The sequence below is a fragment of the Oncorhynchus gorbuscha genome, linkage group LG09 (genome assembly GCF_021184085.1).
Source record: "Oncorhynchus gorbuscha isolate QuinsamMale2020 ecotype Even-year linkage group LG09, OgorEven_v1.0, whole genome shotgun sequence".
Lineage (NCBI taxonomy): Eukaryota > Metazoa > Chordata > Actinopteri > Salmoniformes > Salmonidae > Oncorhynchus > Oncorhynchus gorbuscha.
The window spans coordinates 32,375,014-32,396,461 of record NC_060181.1 but is presented as its reverse complement, the minus strand read 5'-3'; the positions used below and the strand labels follow the sequence as shown (position 1 = coordinate 32,396,461).

The 21,448-nt window shown below is 44.0% G+C and overlaps 2 protein-coding genes across 6 annotated transcripts; one reads left to right on the top strand and one right to left on the bottom strand.

Annotated features, from left to right (window-relative positions):
* Nucleotides 1-511: 511 nt before the first annotated feature.
* On the top strand, nucleotides 512-7,689 carry LOC124043401 (uncharacterized aarF domain-containing protein kinase 5-like). The gene is made up of 15 exons (XM_046361982.1): nucleotides 512-683; nucleotides 1,587-1,672; nucleotides 1,875-2,024; nucleotides 2,119-2,194; nucleotides 2,484-2,684; nucleotides 2,891-3,031; nucleotides 3,199-3,312; nucleotides 3,441-3,572; nucleotides 3,832-3,915; nucleotides 4,002-4,083; nucleotides 4,263-4,341; nucleotides 4,507-4,598; nucleotides 4,709-4,961; nucleotides 5,197-5,313; nucleotides 6,712-7,689. Exons 1-15 carry the CDS (start codon nucleotides 660-662, stop codon nucleotides 6,812-6,814), a joined length of 1,734 nt encoding a protein of 577 aa, XP_046217938.1. The 5' UTR covers nucleotides 512-659; the 3' UTR covers nucleotides 6,815-7,689.
* On the bottom strand, nucleotides 7,626-21,363 carry LOC124043399 (cleavage and polyadenylation specificity factor subunit 1-like). Of its 5 annotated transcripts, none has more exons than XM_046361976.1 (35): nucleotides 21,225-21,363; nucleotides 20,580-20,740; nucleotides 20,397-20,424; nucleotides 19,983-20,116; nucleotides 19,705-19,785; nucleotides 19,443-19,591; nucleotides 19,063-19,209; nucleotides 18,735-18,874; nucleotides 18,505-18,615; nucleotides 18,166-18,259; nucleotides 17,416-17,503; nucleotides 16,649-16,801; nucleotides 15,942-15,993; nucleotides 15,516-15,610; nucleotides 15,335-15,409; nucleotides 15,076-15,156; nucleotides 14,564-14,803; nucleotides 14,221-14,362; nucleotides 13,892-14,070; nucleotides 13,648-13,790; nucleotides 13,263-13,452; nucleotides 12,748-12,954; nucleotides 12,543-12,632; nucleotides 12,257-12,412; nucleotides 11,715-12,075; nucleotides 11,517-11,601; nucleotides 11,223-11,364; nucleotides 10,857-11,009; nucleotides 10,396-10,572; nucleotides 9,007-9,073; nucleotides 8,847-8,894; nucleotides 8,554-8,709; nucleotides 8,231-8,360; nucleotides 7,974-8,112; nucleotides 7,626-7,855 (listed from the first exon to the last, which is right to left on the bottom strand). In XM_046361976.1, the coding sequence occupies exons 2-35, from the start codon at nucleotides 20,721-20,723 to the stop codon at nucleotides 7,808-7,810; spliced, it is 4,425 nt and encodes a 1,474-aa protein (XP_046217932.1). In that variant the 5' UTR covers nucleotides 20,724-20,740; nucleotides 21,225-21,363; the 3' UTR covers nucleotides 7,626-7,807. The 5 variants fall into 5 exon arrangements, with proteins under 5 accessions (XP_046217932.1, XP_046217930.1, XP_046217931.1 ...); XM_046361974.1 differs by having other exon boundaries at nucleotides 20,580-20,748; nucleotides 21,225-21,362; XM_046361975.1 differs by having other exon boundaries at nucleotides 20,580-20,724; nucleotides 21,225-21,357.
* Between the last annotated feature and the right edge of the window lie 85 nt (nucleotides 21,364-21,448).

Genomic DNA, 21,448 nt, shown 5'->3' with positions numbered 1-21,448 from the left:
GGGGCTGATCACAGTAATTCTCACGTTGATGTTAATGTAAACAGTTATCTATCATACATATTATTCCGGCTATGCAAGTGATGTGATGGCTGAGAGGCTGGGAAGGAGGATCACAAATGATCAAGTCAAAGGCAGAGTCAGTGGTATTTTGCCGTTATCATCGAAAACAACATTGTTTAGATTCTACAGACCATACGCATACCATCTAATACCGTAAACCTGACTGTAAACAAGGTTGTGCAGAGAATGCACACTTGAATAGTTTCTGATACATGTTATGTAATTAGCCACATTAATGAATATTTTTTTTACAACCTCCATTTCTGATTCAACCACAAAAATACATGCATTATTCTGTACATTTGTGATTTAAACTCAAAAAGTAATTTTAAAGTATATGCTTGGGTTGATTCAATTCGATGCGAGTCAAGTGAGGAATCTTTTCACTGGAGAATCTTCGGTCACATTCGGACCATTTGTCACGTGATCAATTTCGTGCCAAATGTGTCCTTACATCATTTGTAGCCAGTTCAGGAAATCAAGTACGATCTGAAACTGGAGGAGGCAGTTGCATTCGAATAGGCTACACTTTTTTACAATTTTATTTTTTTAAACTACATATTAGTGAGAAGAGAGCACAGTGACTGTATAGGCTGAACATGGCGTGGGAGACCTTCAAAGCAGTGAGTTGAACTGTTTTTTTTTTTAATGTTATCTTTTCCTTGCTTGGTAACGTTAAATTAAAATATGCCTGTACATACCTTCTAAATCAACACCTGACATTTAACAGTTTATGCATGTATGGATTAAATGTCATAAATAATGACTAGGTTAAATGTATGTGTGCGCTTTGTATGTTAACGTTGCACAGTATATTGCTAATGTTACACTTTTATTTACCAGCAAGGGTTGGTCTAGTTCCAATAACTAACGTTACTCTCTAACACACAGGAAATGCGCTTGGACATTTGATGCAATGTAGAACCTAATGCAATGTATAACCTCCATACTAAAATCAGAGGTCGACGTACAAACTCGCTAAACGAGATCAAGAGCTCGTGTGATGTCCCTAATTTTGAGATCGTAGTTTACCCTCCATTACTTATAAGTTGTCACGTGTTTTATTCAATGCCATGGGAAACAGGGTAGCATGAGTAATCGTGTGTGTGTGTGTGTGTGTGTGTGTGTGTGTGTGTGTGTGTGTGTGTGTGTGTGTGTGTGTGTGTGTGTGTGTGTGTGTGTGTGTGTGTGTGTGTGTGTGTGTGTGTGTGTGTGTGTGTGTGCACGTGGTCAGTGACCTGACATAAAGGATCTATCTATAAATCTACTACTCTGGAAACGGTTTGTCCTGTGCTAGATGGTTAAGGAAAACAACAGCCTGTTCTGGTCTATGGAGAGTGGCCTTGATGCAGAGTCCCCAACACCAGTCTCCATGTTATTCAATTTAACATGGTAACATGCAGAGTTTGTTTTTCTCTACATTTCTAGGGATGGTGTTTCCCAGTGACTAGCAAAAACAGTGGATTAGTTTTAAATTGATGCTTCAAAGTGACACTAATTGTAGTGGTGTTTTTGTCATTCTGTAGTTAAGGTTGTGTTGGCCTCATTTGGCCCTGCTGCGAAGATGTCCCCACCCACATCCACAACTGTACAGATCCTTCAGCTCACAAAGGTACTATACTAACTACACCTTGTCTGAGACAATGGCCAAGCTCCTGTTCCTATAGCGTCTGTCAGCTTAATGTACAAGAACACCACCTAGGCAGGAAGCAGAACTTTATAGCAGTTAGTCAAACACTGTATCCTTCCAGAAAGCAACATCGAAAGAAATGTACACACACTGTTGCTGAAATGCCTATGTCTTCTCCTCTCAGGCCAGGGAAGAGCCGAGGGTTGTTCAGGAAGATGTTTCTGGGTGTGGCGGTGGGTGTTCCCGCGGTGGTGGGGGTCCAGTACGCCTTTGCGGAACCTCGAGAGAGACGGAAGATGAAGATCTTGGTGAAGGGAGTCGGTCGCTTCTGTAGGTGGGTCTCATCATCCTTTTTGCATGTGGTCAAATATTTTGAGTAATTTCCTTTTTGAGTTACTCAAACCATGTCCCTCTCTCTGTCCCTACAGGTCTATATATGTAGGCCTCTATATCTCAGTAGATTATTGGTGGACCTCCAATGTGACGTTACGTTGCATGGACGAGGTAAGTTTGACAGAATACATATTGTTCCCCTGTCCAGGTGTTGCTGACGCATGCCAGATCTTAGAACGTCTGGATTGGTATTTTTAAGTATCCACTAACCACATATGTTATAGTGATCTGGTGCCTGACAGCACCGCAACCATTGGTTGATGCATGCAACGTCTGAGCAGGGGAACGCGACCATTATTAATTGTGATAGCCCTATGTGTCTGTCTCTGTCTGCTAAACAATGGTGTGAGTCTGAAACGATCTCTGTAGTTCAATCCCGTCTTCCCCTCTGTGTTGCCAGAGCAGCTCATCATTCGTGGCAGGGATGTCATTGTGCCACCAAAGGGCAGCAGACAGCATGGTGGAGGGAGCGGTGCAGAACGGAGGGATATATGTTAAACTTGGACAGGGACTGTGTGCTTTCAACCACCTGCTGCCTCCTGAGTACGTCAAGACACTGCATGTCCTGGAGGATAAGGCTCTTAACAGGAGATACAAGGAGGTAAGACCTGCAGTATTTTTGTCTTGTCAAACATTGAGTAATTAATGAAGCAATATGTAGTGAAAGTGATGGGGAGCCATGCTTATAGTTGTCATGGCTTTGAATGGCTCTTGGCCATTCATAATGCGAGGCTGGCAATTTTATCATTTACAATGAAAAGTGTTGAGAAACACACTTACTTGAAATGATCTGTCACGTTCTACCAGGTAGACTCTCTGTTCAGAGAGGACTTCAACACTACTCCAGACAGGATGTTTAAGAAGTTTGACTATGAGCCCATCGCAGCAGCCAGTCTGGCTCAGGTCCACAAGGCAGAGCTGCAGGACGGGACTCCTGTTGCTGTCAAAGTGGGTTCAGGTTAACTGTACAACACATTCAGCCACAGTTAATGGTTCACTGTGTGTGATTTATTTACTCTCTTCACCTTGCCTGACTAAACCAAACAGAACACTTTGGTTAAACCAGGCTAGATATCACTCCTTATTCTGAATATTAACCTCTCCCTCTTCTCCAGGTGCAGTACATAGACCTCAGGGATCGGTTTGACGGTGACATCAGGACTCTGGAGATCCTTTTGGACGTTATAAAGTTCATGCACCCCAGCTTTGGCTTCAGATGGGTCCTCAAAGTAAGGGCTTAAACTTTTCTGCTAATTTGGCTGAAAATGCTTTTTTTGACATCAGATAATACCTCGCAGAGCATGATTAGATAGACATGGTCCCCTAACCTAACGTTGGCATTCTCTGACGATATTAGGACTTGAAGGGGACATTGGCTCAGGAGCTGGACTTTGAGAATGAGGCCAGGAACTCTGAGAGGTGTGCAGAGGAACTGAAACACTTCAAATTTGTCATCGTGCCAAAGGTTTACTGGGACCAAACCAGCAAGGTGAGACCCAGAACTATTCACTGCTGTAAATTACAATGGCTGTGTTCAAATAGGCAGCTCATTTCAGATTCTTTTTTTTTTCTCCCACTGTCTTTAGACCAATGACTGATCTTTTAACATCACTCTTTTTCAGATCTGATTGGTCAAAAGATAAATTAGTGGGGGGAAAATCAGTATTGGGCTGCCTGTCTAAACGCCTTTGATACCTTTTTGACCACTTTTGTATTATTGTACTGTAATAAACAGACCATTTCTTTAGAGAGTGTTGACTGCAGAGTTCTGTGAAGGCTGCAAAATCAACAATGTGAAAGAAATCAAAAGACAAGGACTTAGCTTGAAAGATGTGAGTACCGATCGTGACACCGTAGAGCAGCCTTTGTCGATGCTCGTTAGTACTCGGATAAGCATATAAACAGTTGTTTTTTTCAGACTGCTGACAAGCTGATCCGTACGTTTGCAGAGCAGATATTTTACACAGGCTTCATTCACGCTGACCCTCACCCTGGAAACGGTAGGTCAGGGGCATGTTTACAGTTTCTGCTGAACTCTAACTTGTATCAGGGCAGTTTCCAAGAGCTCTTTCCAGATAACTTTGTATATGTCAAGTTGATAACAAATAACTAACTGTTCAACAATATTTGCTAAAAAGGACTTGGTGACCTTGAGTGCATGTTCTGTACCATGTTACAGTGCTTGTGAGAAGAGGTCCAGACAAGAAGGCAGAGCTGGTACTGTTGGATCATGGTCTGTATGAATACCTCAGTGAAACGTAAGATTTAAACTATAATCATAAGCCATTTAGCAGACACTTTTATCCAAAGCAGCTCAGTGGTGTGGATACATTTTAGAACCTACAACCTTGCAATGTAATCAATCATTTTTTTTAATAGTACAGCTTGTATGTTATATCATCACCTAACCTTTGACCCTGTAGTGACAGGGTAGCGCTGTGTAAACTGTGGCGGTCCATAGTCCTGAGAGACGACACTGCCATGAAAAGGTACTCCAACAGCCTGGGGGTCAAAGGTGAGAGGACAACTAATATCATTATTTCAAACATAAGTCCTATGCCTTAAACAAATCCAGTCTCACAGACTAATAACATGCTTACAATATCCTGATTCCTATCCAATCAGACTACTTCATCTTCTGTGAGATGCTGCTGCAGCGGCCTATCAACATGCGGGAGCTGGGCCTGTCCAACATCCTGAGTCGTGAAGAGACATCCTATATGAGGGACATGGCTGTCAATCACTTTGACAACATCATGGTCGTTCTCAAGTCCATGCCACGCCCCATGCTGCTGGTGTTCAGGAACATTAACACGGTCCGCAGCATCAACATCACACTGGGAGCTCCGGTAGACAGATATTGTGTCATGGCCAAGAGGTTAGTCGTATCAGGCTGGGAGCTCCGGTAGACAGATACTGTGTCATGGCCAAGAGGTTAGTCGTATCAGGCTGGGAGCTCCGGTAGACAGATACTGTGTCATGGCCAAGAGGTTAGTCGTATCAGGCTGGGAGCTCCGGTAGACAGACACTGTCATGGCTTAAAGAGGCGAACAGACGACTGTTTCAAATAGTAGCAGTTGTAGATACTTACTAACCTGTTGTCCTGTCTCCAGCGCTGTGCAAGGCTGGGGGCGGCTCTGGGCAGAGAGGCCGGGAGTTCTTCCCAGGTTCAGGGTGTTCCGATGGGTGTGGACCTCCTGGGAGAGCCTCAAATTCGAGTATGCCCTGAGGTAACGAATTATCCTCAACACTGTACACTCAGTAACCACGTTTCCATCCAGTTTGAGTAAAATCATACTGTATAAAAAATGTATAATCATGACAGCTGTGATGGAAACGGGAAGTTTCCGTACAATTCTATGAATGCTGATGGTAAGATTAATTATGTGAGAAATGCCTTTTTGCGCAAATATAACATATCGAAGTAAACTTGGAGTCTCGTGTGATAGTGTGGTCTTCCCACTATGACCGGGGAAAGCATGCAGTTTTAGGCTACAGATGAGAACTTATTAATATCAGTGTGGTGAAAGTGCACAGTGTTCTTGATGCTCCTTTCCTATAAATATTGAGGGTCTTATTCTGATGACATGATGCTTGACTGCAGTTTGACATCCCAATATTCTCGCATTTGTCCGTAATTCCATAATGTAGAGTAGCCTACCCGCACTGTATCTAAGAGCGCAAGTGTCAACACGCTTTGCCTCCAGCTCTCCCTGTATTCTTCAGGGGCATGAAAACATTGCTCAATTGGGATCAAAGGATCTAACGTGTGCCAGGAAAACATTCCCCACCAGCCTGTACCGTTGACACCAGGCAGGATGGGGCCAAAGACTCATGCTGCCTATGCCAAATCCTGAAGCAACAGGAACCGGGACTTGTCAGACCAGGCAATGTTTTTCCACTCCTCAATTGTCCAGTGAGGTCGTGCCCACTGGAGCTGCTTCTTGTTTGTAGCTGATAGGAGTAGAACCTGGTGTGGTCCTCTGCTGCAGTGTGACAAGAACCAATTCACAATTCCTGCCGTTCTCCTTCGACCTCTCAAGCTATTTTTTTTGCCCACAGAACTGCCGCTGACTGGATGTTTTGTTTCTCGCACCATTCTCTGTAAACCCTAGCTAGACCAGAGTTTCCCCGTACTCGGTCCTCAGGACTCCAGGGAGTGTGCACGTTCTGGTTTTTGCCCTAGCACTACACATCTGATTTCAAATAATCAAGCTTTGATCATTTGAATCAGCAGTGTAGTGTTGGGGCAAAATCCAAAACATGCAGCCCTTAGGGACCTGAGGACTGAGTTTGTCTAGGGCAGGGTTTCCCAATGTTGTGCGTGAAAAGCCAAGGAGGCCTGGCAACTTCAGAGATGCTGGATCCGGTATCCCTGGCACTGATCATACCACACTCGGTCACACACTTTGCCCACTAACAGTAACTGTCTGCCTGCTTTTATATAGCAAGCCACAGCCACGTGACTCACTGTCTGTAGGAGCAAACTATTGTCTGTACCTAATAAACTGGTCACTGAATGCATAGCAGTAGACCCAACTGGGTAGGTCTTGCTCCAGGCATTACCCAAAATACATCAGCATTTTTTGTTCCTACAAGATAGCCTAAAACAATCATTTTCTTCCCAGGTCAGAAATGGCGACGATGCGTCTGACACGATACCTGCTATACCTGTTGTCTTACTTTAACCTCATATCGCTGGATGAGGAAGTCGACCAATACCTGAAGTAGAGGTTGAGACCCTGACCTCAGCTGCATACCTGAGACTGACTCCTGATTAAAGCTCAAGAAATGCACCCCGTTTGACAGGAAGATAACTAAGTAGTTTAATGATAGTTGTCAGTTGGGCTGCTACAATGGTGCTATACATTTGACACATCTACAGTACATGCCAAATCTGCTTTGGCAGAATGTGTAGACTTCAAAATATTTTTTGGACTTGTCTTAAGACAGGGGAAAAAGCACCAAACACAGTTCCAAGCCAAAGACTTGACTTGCCAGGAGTCATGGTATTGAGGAGCACTGTCTCAATGCCTCCAAGGAATGTCAACTGGCATGACAAGAACACAATTTAATGATTACAAATGTAGAACCATTTCTTTTGGTGGTTTATTTGACCTCGTTCACTGGGGATGAATGATTGCAGTATGTGTAGGTAAACAAAACATGAAGTGATTCCTTTTAGCCAAGATTCTTGCTGTTGCAATCTGACTTGAATGAGAAGTCAGCCTTCTCATCAAATCTTATTAATAGCACATGTTTAGTCACAATATTCCAGATTTTTAAATCTTGTTGCATTACCTGGATAATAGGGCTTATAGATGCTGAGATTACTTTTGGAACTATTTGGTTATCACTCAAGCACCCACCTAACTGCAAAAACGAATGCTGCTGAAGAAATCTTTAAATTGTATTCTACTTTAAATGAAGTGCCCTACCTCCCCTTGGAATTCTTTCTCTTGTAAATAATGCATTGATGTCCATGATAGATTTGCATGTTACAGGTGCAGATCTCAAATTATTTGAACCTAAAAGACCAAGCTGATTAAAGCAGTGTACAATCCCACTTTTTTTAATAAAGTTTACTTACAAAATATTCTGAGAAACATGTTTACGAACTCCTTATGACTGAACAAAATTGATTAAAAGCAGAAGTTTCCATACAGAACAGATACCAAAAAGCATTTTCCGATGGAAGATCACACGTAGTCAAGGATGCTGCTCTCAGAAATGAGCAGTCACCCTGTCAACCTCAAGGAGATCATCCAAGATCTGAAACGGAAAGAAATACTTTATTCAAACATCTCATAACTAATTGTGATTTGGACCATGAATAAGATGGGTTCGATACATTAAGATGCTAGTTTTGTAGAGAACTAATAATACTCACTATATCAGAGGTGGTGCCAATCTTCTTGGCCAGCTCACTGCGCTCCATGGTGCTGAGGTACAGGTACTTGTTGAGCAGCTCTCCATCCAGAATGTTCCGCACCGCGTTCTGGAGCTGCCGTCGGTCAGCATGCAACATCCTGAAGGACAAGATCCCAAAAAATAAAAAGCAAATTGAAAGCATTTAAGCGTTACCTACTTTAGTGGCATGGAGAGAATGATTACCATAACAGTTATCAGTGATGTGTGGTAAGTTACCTGAATGCCTTGGGGTTTAACCCGGCGTGGTGTGGCAGCATGGTGGTGAGAGCATTCTGCAACATCAGCAATCTGCGGTAGGTCTTCTCCTGCATGGGTAGCAGCAACCCGATGCCGCCATCCAGAGTGGCTGTAGGGAGGGAAGAGGAGAAGAATTACTACTAAGAATTACTACTGACAAAATCATGTTCATCCTTCTGAGAACATACCAGGAGGAGCATTTGATCAGGCCAACTGAAGCAAGATTTTAAACAGACAACCCTTCACAGCTTCTTCTACCGTGTCGGTCAATACAAAATCTCAAAGTCAAAATTGTGTCCTACCAAACCATGTGATGTGCTTGTTGTCCCAGGCCAGGGTCTTTTTGGTGGCTGTGTCCAGTGCCCCTCGACAGGGCATCCTCCAGAAGGCGTTGACATGAGCTCCCACGTTGAAGTCTGCCCTCCTCAGCAGACGCATGCCCCCGAAACTCTCCTTAGCTACAGCAGGACGCAAAGTACCAGTTATGTGATCATGACATGGTGGAGCTGTAGTTTGTCATCACACATGACCTCGGCCTTTATTTGATATTGTGATGTTTGTGGGACAGTATTACCCAGTTTACGTTATCACTTACCTTCAGGCAGATACATGTACACTGATATGTTCTGATCTCGGTCGGACACTGAAACAGAAAATAAGTTTACTTTGAGAGGTCGAGGCATATATAGGCTCCATCCAAAGAGTTAACCAGGATAACACTACCAGGCTAACTACCAAAGTTATATAAACCTTACCCAAGAATCCCAGCTGGTTGTTATCCACCATAAACTCTACACTGTAGACTTCCAGAGGCTTGGCGTCCTAGGGAACCAAACACAGAAACAAAACCATTAAGACAGGGGTCCCAAATTACATTTAGCCGTGGGCTGATTTTTCCTCGGTCGGGAGACCGGAACATACAGTAGTTAAATCATTTGTACATAACAAATTGACCACAAGAATCCAAAACAGATTTTTGACAAAAACAGAATCATTTCTAACCTCGATTACATTGGGATATGATCAGATATGCCTCTATATAAGTGAGAATACTTGGAAAAGGATTTCCTAGATTAAAATCACTAAGCTCATTTCCTGGTGATTTAACAGTCTTCCAAAAACAAACATGTAATATATATATATACACACAACCATTCAAAATTTTGGGGTCACTTAGTGTCCTTGTTTTTGAAATTAAAGCAAAAGAAATTGTCCATTAACATCCAATTGATCAGAAATACAGTGTAGACATTGTTAATGTTTTAAATGACCATTGTAGCTGGAAACGGCAGATTTTTCAAATGGAATATCTACATAGGCGTACAGAGGCCCATTATCAGCAACAATCACTCATGTGGTCCAATGGCACGTTGTGTTAGCTCATCCAAGTTTATCATTTTAAAAGGCTAATTGATCATTAGAAAACCCTTTTGCAATTGTTAGCATAGCTGAAAACTGTTCTAATTAAAAGAAGCAATAAAACTGGCCTTCTTTAGACTCGTTGAGTATCTGGGTTCGATTACAGGCTCAAAATGGCCAGAAACAAATAACTTTCTTCTGAAACTCAGTCTATTCTTGTTCTGAGAAATGAAGGCTATTCCATGCGAGAAATTGCCAAGAAACTGAAGATCTGGTACAACGCTGTGTTCTACTCCCTTCACAGGAGTAGTACACAGATCAAATCACCCATGGGCCGAATTTAGCCTAATGAGGAACCCTGCATTAAGAGAAGAGTCTGTAATTTGTAAGTCGCTCTGGATAAGAGCGTCTGCTAAATGACTTAAATGTAAATGTAAGAGTCCCTTAAGACTCAGAACACTGGCATGAAGAACGGCCCTGATCATTTAATCATCCCCTCCAGCACAGCACTGCTCTCTGGAAGATAAACTCGACACACACAAAAACGCTGGGATCCCACAGGGGAACAAAGACGGTGCTTTCTTTCATCCATGTTCAGAACCCTCATCGGGGATGTACAGTTAAATCCATAAACAACAAACTAACATAGAACAAAACCACTCAGAGAATGATCATCAGAGTCAGAAGATGGTAAATCACGTGCCACTTAAACACAATACTTTGAAGTTAGTTTGACATCTCCCCTGTGTTATTACTTAAGTAGTCCTGTAGCCTTGCTGTCTTACCCTGCTAATTAGCGAAAGAGTCTTACTCTCAGGCTGGTATCTGAGCAGAGAGATGCTCTTCATGACGTCAGCTGCCACAATAAAGTTCTTGATGCTAAACATCTGGTGGATGTAAAGCTGGGTGTCAATGAAGGCCATGCCTGTCAGGTCGTTGTCCTTCAGACTCCACAGAAAAATCTAGACAGAGAGGAGAATAGACAGATGCATCGATCACAACCAGGACTTTGTCTCAGGGTTACAGGAGAGATGGTTGACATACTGTATTTGTGCTCCTTAAAAGGGCTTTCTGACCAGTTCTTATAATAAATGGCTAATTCAATATAAAAAATACACTCAAGTGCAACATGGTGGCCACACAATGAAAACAGTGTCAATCGGAACAGAATTATATTGAGAGGTGGGTGGGAAATAGATCTAGATTGGGATATTTGTAGCGATATAATCAGAGGTGGGTCTGTCACCTTCTGTCCGATGGCAGAGACCAAGTATCCACTGCAGTGACACAGAGCTGTGACCGGTCCCTTCTGCTCCTTCTCATACAGAACCTTGAATTTGTTCTTCGTCAGGGGCTGACCAGGTTCCGGGACAACCTCAATCACATCCAGGATCAGTATCTGAACAACAGTAGAGAGAAATAAGTCCACACTAAAATCAACATCATGATTTCAAAAGGCATCATCTGTCTGTCGGACTCCATAATAGGTCCTGAGTTTCCTGACTAGGACAAACTCTGGACCCTACTTTAGACTATAACTTACAGCACATAACTAGGGCCCAAAATATATTCCTGACTCTAGTCAGTAGTCAGAGTAGTTTTGGTGACTCACCCGGCCCCTACAGGTGACCTCCTCCCCCTGCATGAGACAAGTACCAGCAGCTATGTATCCCTTCAGCCCAGACACCGTCTCTTGACTCCTCAACGCCACAGTCTTCATACACGTCACATGTTCCCACTCCTCCAGGTCAATTCTGACCAATATCAGAGAGAGGGAGGTCAGAACAGACACCCACTAATACGCCCTAGATGCTTAAATATAAAAGATATCTATATCAATATGCATCAGCTCTATAATGAACATCCCTCATGTTAGAGGCCGCGCTGCAGTAGCTACAGTTGTTACCGTGTGTTAGGGATGGCCTCCCAGCTGACAGGAGATATGAGCTGAATGGAGAAATTCTCCTGCTGAGGAGGAATGTAGCGCTCGTCTGAAGAGACACACAACACAAAGGAATTTTAATGGCGGAAGAATGAGCGAAGTATTAAACAAATGAGAAAGTGATGTGCACGTCATGGAGACTAATGCATATACTGGTCCCACCTCTGTCTATGGTCTCAAATTCCTTCTCCTCTCCGGTCATTCTGGGGATGCGAGTGCAGGGGTCCTTCACGCTGGTGCACACTGCATACACCTTGGACTCCACATGGTACGACACATAGTGAACCGTGCACCTCAGAGGAATCTTCCTGACTGGCCAGGGGGCGTCATACGACAGGTACGTGGGTAGAACACTGATCCTCAGCTCACCCTGCTTATTGAAGTAGAGGAAGCCTTTGGGACAGTTGATGTTGTGGAAGGGGGAGAAGGACTCGATTGGTCCATCGATTGTCATGGGGTGGAGCCTCAACGCCCCTCGTGATGTCACCAGCATCCAGTGAGGGGAGGGGCCACAGATGAACACCTGACACACAAACAAGGAAACATCATGAGAACCTACAGAACTACAGTATAGATATATAAAGTCTGTGCAGACAGCAGTACGTCTTTTTCAAGATGTATCCGGCAGGGAACCTGAGTATCTAAAAGCGTACCCTTCGTTACCCATGATGTAGATATAGTCCTGTAGGAAGAGAACCTCTTACCCCAGAGTAACCGGAGATGTCCTCAAAGTATCTGAACCTGGCCACACGACCTTTGACCACCGCTGGCCCCTCTTCGCTGGGACCAGCCTGACCTTCAGCCTTCTTATCTTTCTTCACCTTCGACTTCTTCTCCCGGAAGTTGATGTTGTGGGGCATCTGATAAGAGTCAGGAGAACAGTTGGAAGACATAAATTATCAGTGTTGAATGGGCATTTTAAGACTGGTTTCCTAGACACAGATTAAGCCTAGTCCTAAAAAGCTTGTCCAATGGCCTTGCTCTTCTTACCTTCTTGAAGCGGACCTTCAGGTTGCTCTGAGCCTGCTGCTGGTCATATGGGAATGCTTCATAGATCAGAAGCTCCTGTTCAACATGGACCTGGGAAAGAAACGCAACATAAAACCTCAGCTCTATCTAAAGTAATTTCCCAAAGTACCACTGCTACATATTCTGGTGTTGTCATTCTACTTTAATACCTGTACTGAAAACTCACCAGGAGGTAGGGTCTGCAGTGGTTGTTGCCGAGCGACACCAGGGCCACTTCTTTGACCAATGGGATCTCTCCCTGTCGTGTCACTTCCTCCTTTTTCCCTTCCCCCTGGGCTGCTGATTGGCCGGCGGAGCTGTCAACCAACACTCTCTGGCCAACAGGGAAGTTCTTGACCAGGAACACCAGTCTCCAGTCAGGTAGCTGGTAGATCTAGAGAACAGGAGGAAGTTGTTTTACTATTAGCTCTGTCCTGTAGAAAATGTTCACCTGTCGGTTGTGGTGACACTCATTGCTATGGCCACTGAGTTCTTGTGAATTTCTGAACACAAGTTTAAAGTCCCCAGGCTTTTATCCAACCTCTAAATGGCACCATAGTATAAATGTTGGCATTAAACAGTATTAGAATTGTAACAGCTATGTAAATTAAGTCAACAAAGTGATTATGATACAATATAAAAAGTGTATTGATACAGCTATTACTAAAATTGTGCTGATAAAATAGAGACATTGATCCTAACCTCCATGACGCCGTTCTCGCGGACCATCATGCACCAGTGTGTCGGTTCAGCTCGTCCAGACCTCCCCTCGGACCCCCCACCCAGGGCCCCAGAGGTGCGGTAGCCGGGGTGGGACTCGTCCTTGGTGGGGGTGATGCCTGCTGGGTTACAGTCTCCATATAACATCTCCTCCTCATCATCCACCGTGTTACTAAAGAGGAGACATGGAAGACAGAGCTGTACTAATAAACTCTGAGGTGACTGTGCTTCCACTGTCTAAAGAAATGAGGTGCAGCCCAAAAACAGTGTCCATGGGGACAGCTGGCATATCTTTCATTCTTCAGTTCAAAACAATCTACTTTATTCAAAAACATCCTACCTGAGGTTCTATATGATTGGCTCCTACCTGAGATCCTGCATGATGGTCTCAGTCTCTGATTGGCTGTTGAACATGGTGTCTTGATCCTTGGTGTGACAGGTCTGCTTGTTCTCTGTGGTGAACATCCCGCTGACGTCACGGAACGTACACAGCGTAATCACTCGGGGTTGCTGCACGGGGAGACAGAGAGAGTCACCGGTTTTTCACTCATTCATCGGGTTGTAATACTGCCTGGCTTAGTTGTACAGAACAGGATATGACCGTGACTCACAGCAGCTATCTGTGGTTTCTGCAGGGCCAGCCGGTGGGTCTTGCCCATGTAGGAGTCGGTCTTCAGGACGAACATGGTGACCACTCCCTCTGCCGTCATGATGACCACATAGGGGTCCGCTACGGAGCACTGCACTATGGGAGAACCCAGGTCCACCGGGATGAAGTGCAGCTGCGTCACTGGAAGGAACGTCAATCAATCAAATGTACTTCTGAAACCATTTTTACAGCAACAGTTGTCACAAAGTGCTTTCCAGTCTGTGAAAGAGTACAAGTGAGAGGTAGCGACACAGAGTATTAGGGATTATTTTATTGGACAGATCTCTCTACCTCCTTCCAGTAGCCGTATACCCATGGGGGAGACCTGGATGATGTATTTGTTGTCTCCGATGTTCCCAGCGAACACAGTGGGCCCCTGGGTGGCGAAACCACTGGTGTCCAGCTCCATGATCTCCTGGCCCGTCTGCAGGATCTAGAGAACCACACAGGAGGGGTTCCAGTTACCTTCAATAGACCTCAATCATTACCCTTAATCAACATTACACACTCAATCTAAACATGCTTGAGCTCCGTAGTGGAGGAAAAAGCTCCCTGTCAGACTGCTGTGTAGAGCGGAGTGTGTCTAGGGGTGCAGTGTGTACTGTACTGTGTAGAGATGAGGTGGGAGGTGTACCATGGTGGAGTCCTCTCTGCTGAGAATCAGGAAGCCATGTTTTTTCTTGTCGCCCTCCACTGGTGCAGGCTCCAGATTCTCCTCTGCCTCCTCTTCCTCATGGGTCTCACCCCCTTCCTCCGTTGCAGGAGGCGTGTCTTTCTTCTTGCCTTTCTCCTTCATCTCATTGGGGATGACAGTCCACATGTCATGGCAACCTGGCAGCTCAAAGGTGGTGACCACCTGGGGACGGATGCTCCTCTGGAAGGGGCCACACAAAACAGTCATCAATAGTCGCAGAACAATGGCCAGATGGAAAAATTGAATCATCAACTCCTATAGCTGACTCTGAAAATAGCAGCTCTTCACATTGTTTTCCGGCAGTTACTTCTAATGCGCCACAAACAATCAGTGGTCTTTCTCTGTAGCACAGTCACTGAACCTGAGGTAGATAGGCCTCACCACCACAGGTCTTAGCACAGTGCAGCCACACACATGCACAGAAATACAGAACAGTTGAGGAGAGTATTTACCTGAAGCACAGATAGACCCCCGTTCTTCCCAAAGCCAGAACACACCACTATCTCCAGGTCAGGCTCTGGGTTGGTCTGGAACTGTGGACACAGAAACACCAGAGACAAGTCTTAGTGCATCTTACTGTTAGCATAGCAAAGGCTTGAGAAAATAACTTGGTACAGGTATTGGATATTAAATCAGTGCTTTCACAAATACAACAACCATGATGGACATCATGACTGGAGGTTAGAAACCTCTTTTGTGAATTAAAAGTACCTCTTCGGAGAGGAAGGCTGGCTCCCCCATGGACGCACCAGCACATGGTCCGATGTTCAATATGCTGTCACACACCTGGAGGAAAATATAGGAAAACCATATTGTAAAGACTGCAATAATCAAGACTAGAATATGAATAATGAACTGATAAAGCTTCTACTGGGGTAACAAGGGGTCCTACCTCAAAGGAGTAGGTGGCCAACTGAGTACCAGATGCCACTTCGCTCCCGTACACCTCAATTTCATCCACCTCATCAGGCAGTTGGTTCTTACCAGCTGGATAGAGGACATGGGAGGAAACATATTATTTAGAAATATAAGAACATTATAGGTGACCATATCCCCTCAGTTAGTTCCATACATATGTAAAGGGTAATATGCAAGACACAACCAAGACATTGTAATACATAGCCTAGTGGTTAGAGCGTTGGGCCAGTAACCGAAAGGTTGCTAGATCGAATCCCCGAGCTGACAAGGTAAAAATCTGTCGTTCTGCCCTGAACAAGGCAATTAAACCCCCTGTTCCTAGGCAATCATTACAAATAAGAATTTGTTCTTAACTGACTTGCCTAGTAAAATAAATAAAATACAACAGCTGTCCAAATACCTGTCAAGTTGGTAGAGGAATCAATTCTCTTCTTTTTACTGGGAGGTTCCTCCTGGAATGATCAAATTCAAGTTAATTCTGAAATTTATATCAGAATACAGACATAGAAATGTGTATCAGCAACTCATTTAGCATTTCTGTTTACAAAATGGACACTGGGCCGGTAGGTAGCCTAGCGGTTAGATCGTTGGACTAGCAACTGAAAGAACACTGGCTCGAACACCAGTGACGGATTTTTTTACCTGTCGATGTGCCCTTGAGCAAAGCACTTAACTTTGATTTGCTCCAGGGCCACTGTACTACAATGGCTGACACTGTAAAACAACACATTTCACTGCACCTATCCAGTATGTGTGACAAAACACCTTGTTTTTTCAGGGGTGAACTATAATATGCGACATCATCACATATTAAGTGGCATATTTCCACATCTGCTAGTCAAAGACCAGTCAGTGCTAAAAATCTGTTTATACGTGGAACACGAGCACAGAAGAAGGGCAGCGACCGCTACTTGTTTTTGAAACATCCTCTTTTGGCGACATTTACAACTGGCTACATTTTGATGCTCAATTTGATCAACTTTGCCTTGGCTAGAATCAAAAATCTCCGGAATCTTTACATTTTTGACAGAATCACTCACAGCAATATGCCACAGGGACCAGACTGAGGAGAATATCTACATAGGAGCTAAAATCAAACCAACTCACCTGCTTCTCCTCATCGGTCTCCTCTTCCTTCCCTTTGTCCTCCTCCACTGGTGGTTTCTCTGGATTCTCCTGGTACTTCTCTGTGTATTTCAACAAGAGGCTGTTTCCCAGCCGAGACCCCAGGAACAGATACCCAGGCTCCATGGTCATCATCTGGGGAGGAGAAGAGACAGGGGCGAGGAGGATGAGAAGAGACAGGGGCGAGGAGGAGAGACAGGGGCGAGGAGGAGAGACAGGGGCGAGGAGGAAGAGACAGGGGCGAGGAGAAGAGACAGGGGCGAGGAGAAGAGACAGGGGCGAGGAGAAGAGACAGGGGCGAGGAGAAGAGACAGGGGCGAGGAGAAGAGACAGGAGCGAGGAGAAGAGACAGGGGCGAGGAGAAGTGGTCCTTCTGTAGCTCAGTTGGTAGAGCATGGCGCTTGTAACGCCAGGGTAGTGGGTTCGATCCCCGGGACCACCCATACGTAGAATGTATGCACACATGACTGTAAGTCGCTTTGGATAAAAGCGTCTGCTAAATGGCATATATTATATTATTTATTATATTAAGAGACAGGGGCGAGGAGAAGAGACAGGGGCGAGGGGTGGGGAACCTCTATACTTCCATAGCTCCTCTATGACCAGTTCTCTCTTGGCTAACCATTGACAGCTGACTGAGAATAGCACTGCACAGCATTCTTCAAACCTAAGTGAGTCTGAGTGTGTATATATCATCCCTTCTATGCCAACAACTCTCTCTCTCTTCCCAGCTACTGTATCCTACTTACACATGTGGTGAGGACGCTGGCAGCAGCCTTGTCAAAGTGGAAGGCCCGGACACTTCTCATGCCATCAGTGATCAGGGTCAACACATAGCTGAGGAGAGAAGACAGGCAGTCAAAGCTGACTCTTACAAGGTTATGAAAAAAATACAATGCCATTCTAGCTGTTGCTACACAATGCAGTTATTGCTACTATGCCACACCAATTTGAGGGAACAAAAAATTGCTTTAACACGGTCTAATAAAGCAGTTATGGCTAATAAATATACACTGAACAAAAATATCAAAAACGCAACATGTAAAGTGTTGGTCCCATGAACTGGAAAAAAAGATCCCAGAAATGTTCCATATGCACAAAAAGCTTATTTCTCTCAAATTGTGCACAAATGTGTTTTCATCCATTAGTGAACATTTCTCCTTTGCCAAGACAATCCATCCACCTGACAGGTGTGGCATATCAAAAAGCTGATTAAACAGCATGATCATTTCACAGGTGCACCTTGTGCTGGGACAATAAAAGGCCACTCTAAAATGTGCAGTTGTGTCACACAACACAATAGGGCCTAATTTATTTATGTTAATTGACTAATTTCCTTATATGAACTGCAACTCAGTAAAACCATTGAAATTTTTGCACGTTGCGTTAATTATTTTGTTCAGCATACATAGCTAATTCCATCACAACTGTTATGGGCTCTATTCCATCACAACTGTTGTGGGCTCTATTCCATCACAACTGTTGTGGGCTCTACTCACATCTCTCCTCCCTTTAGAGAGATGACCATCTTATCAGAGCCGATGAAGGTGGACTGGGAACAATCTAGTGTGATCTTCACCTCCTCCTGTATACCTGAAACACCAACACACATGATTTATCAGCCTTATTAGAATACATAAAGGCTCTTACATGCTTACAACATGTTATAACGCTTTATATCTGCAGATATATTGCAGTGTAAGTGTTACCAAATTACTTCCCTAGGCATGGTATAAATGTCTTAGGAATATTAAATAGGCTAAGTGGCTTTCTTTTCTATATGCAGGGTGAGCTTGAGAACACTGATGTATGTGTGCTATTGTCCTGTCAGTACTTACGCAGGGGGAAGGCGGTGGTCCCAGTGGTCTGTGTGTTGAGTGACACTCCATATGGAGGAACACTCTGGTTGAGGTATAAAAGGGAGTTGACAGCAAACACCACCACACCACCTAGAAACAATGGGAATAAATTCACAATCTGAGTCATGATATTATCTAGAAACTGATCATACAAGTCTCTTCATATGTAACTCAGAATATAAGAACCCATAAATGGAGTGAGTGATTACCAATGGGCTTGGGCACAGCCATGACCTGTGTGCAGTCAAAGGGCAGGTTGCTGAGGGACCAGATGACAGGGTGAACCTTCTGCATGATGTTGAGAGAGATGGCTACGATACTGCAGGTGTCCTGTCTCACTGCTACACGCCTGGAGGAGGAGGACATGGTCAGACTAGAGCTGCACACCACAATATTACCAGTCATAAACAGGTCTGAACAAGATATGACTAAGTTCCTAGCCTTCTTCATGTTAACTCAGACTTTTGTTTAGGGGGGGCGGTCTCAGACAGACAGACAGAACAGAGAGGAAGACAGGTGCCGTTGTGGTGTACTGACCCAGGCCACGTCTGGTTGGGCTCATACAAGATGAGCAGTGTGGGTTCATAGTAACCGTGGAGGAACTTCATATCGACAATGTTCAGAAGCTTCTCATCCAGCTCACGGACATCGATGATGTAGCTGGGAAGAAAGCTGGACTTGGGCCTTAAATCAGTGGTAAGATAAAACATGAGTCAAGATGACTGATAAGAAATCATCAAAGGCAAAACCCCTCAAAGAACAGTTACTACAACTCAAGAGTGCATTCTATGGGTATCCTAAATATCACTACGAGGTGCTATGATTTTAGGACTCTCTGGAAAAACAGTGGCAAATGTTACTGAGTGGTCTATCCTAACTAAATAAATAAAACGATGAAATGAAATATGTCTACATACCCTTCCACTACTCCCTCCTGTTCGTCAGTAAGCGTGTCCTTTCTGAATGGCAGCACCACCAGCTGGGTGCCATACACCAGCATCACAGCACAGCGGTTCTCTGGGTCCACACGGACCATGGGGATGTGCAGGTTCTGGACAAACCCATCCTGGAGATAGAACAATTATGGAATAAGGTACAACTTTTGCATATATGCTCATCTTAATAGTAATTTGCAGATTATGTTTTTGAATGTTTTTCAAGCAGTTCATTTCCTCTTACCCTCAGCTCTGGCTCCTCAAAGAAGTGAAGCGAGAGAGTCTTCAGATCATGTGTTCCTGGATCATACTCCACCACTGACAGCTGGAGTAAACAAAACCAGGACACTGTAAACAGCAGTCAGAGACATTTTCTAGGACAGTTTGCTTGCACCTACTACGTACAGCTACATGGTAATTGATAACATTGAAATATAAAGAATAAGTAGGCTAAAGAAACCTGGAAAATTACAGTTGTGAGTTTAGGATTAGTAAAACAATCAATCTAGACCTTTCAGGTACCTTAGCATCTTTGAAGCTGAGCAGGAGAGCATCTCTGTTGGCTCCTACCAGCTGAACAGAGGCCATGGACATGACATTACCAAACAGGGAGAAACAAGCCACCTGCTCAAGCTTCTCCTTACGACTCTTGACATCTGCAGAGGACAAGGAAAAGATCAAGAATGTGTCAAAGAAGAAATCAGATGTCAGAAACAGTCCGTCAGAGACTACCGTTGGCACGTGCATTTCTGAGGAAGGCTGACAACATAATAATAGCATAGTGTGGTTCACTAGTCTCTCTAGAGTCTAGACAGACAGGTTGCCTCCCACAATGTTACCAATGTTCCAACATAGTATAGTGATTTTTCCCCAGGTCTGGGATTAGCTGCTCATTCACCAGAACGTTGCTAGATTGCAAGGCCGTTTTGGACATACCTGGTGATTTGTCTGTCTTTGAAGCATTCTGAAATATGAAGACAAATATGTAAATAAATAAACTGGATGTCATGAAGGAAAAAACATACTCCCCACGACCGGTAGCTACAATTTATTTATCTGATTGTACTTTTGATCAGTGATTGAGGAACGAAAGACGACCACGGCTAAAAGCTACTTTACCTCCACATCGTGAATGATCCTGTAGACGTAAAGCTGAGATGTTCCAGCGACGACCAGGTTCTTCTCCTCGTTGGAGATGAAGTTGCAGTAGACAGAAAACTCGATGGCGGTGGGGGAGTGGGCTTGGCGGTACACGGCATACATCCTGCAAGCAGCACACCCTAAGCACCTTAACGTTACAGCAGAGTTAATAACTACATATTAATCTGAATACGCATTATATTAGAAGACACGTCTAAGGATATTACACCAGTACTACTTAGTTAGAAAAATATATATCTAAGTTAGCTAATACGTTGCACATTGTAGCTAAACATATTGATGTCAGGCTTAAATACAATCCAGGGTTGATTGTTAGCAAGCTAACTAGCACAGTAGCTAGCTGGTCAATTATGTTTTAGCTGGCTCGCCTGTCTGCGAACGTTACTTGCCTGGCTCGTTGCGGGACGAAGCAAATGCTACTTTATTTGGGAGAATACTAGTTATATTATGTTTCCATTTAGTTTGGTAGCTAGCTAAAGAGTTAAAATAACGCTAGCTAGTTGGAATAGCCGTTTGGCTCACTTGCCAATGGTCCACTAGCGTCGGTTAGCTTGTTTGCTAACGTGCTTCAAGCAGGTGTTCAAATTTATCACATAAACCTACCTATTACGAACAAGCTACAATAGTTTCCAGTTTGGGTCTTGCCTTTCTCACTTTTATTGCAGCATAATTCAGTTCACAAAAAGAATAGTGTGGTTAAGCAATGACTGTAGCTATACATTTATTAAAGGTTGAAATTATTTTCATTCAAACATTTCCCAGGCTGCCATTCGACCCAAATGCGCAGCTAAACTGAATTCGTCAAGAAAAAGCAACCACGCAATAAT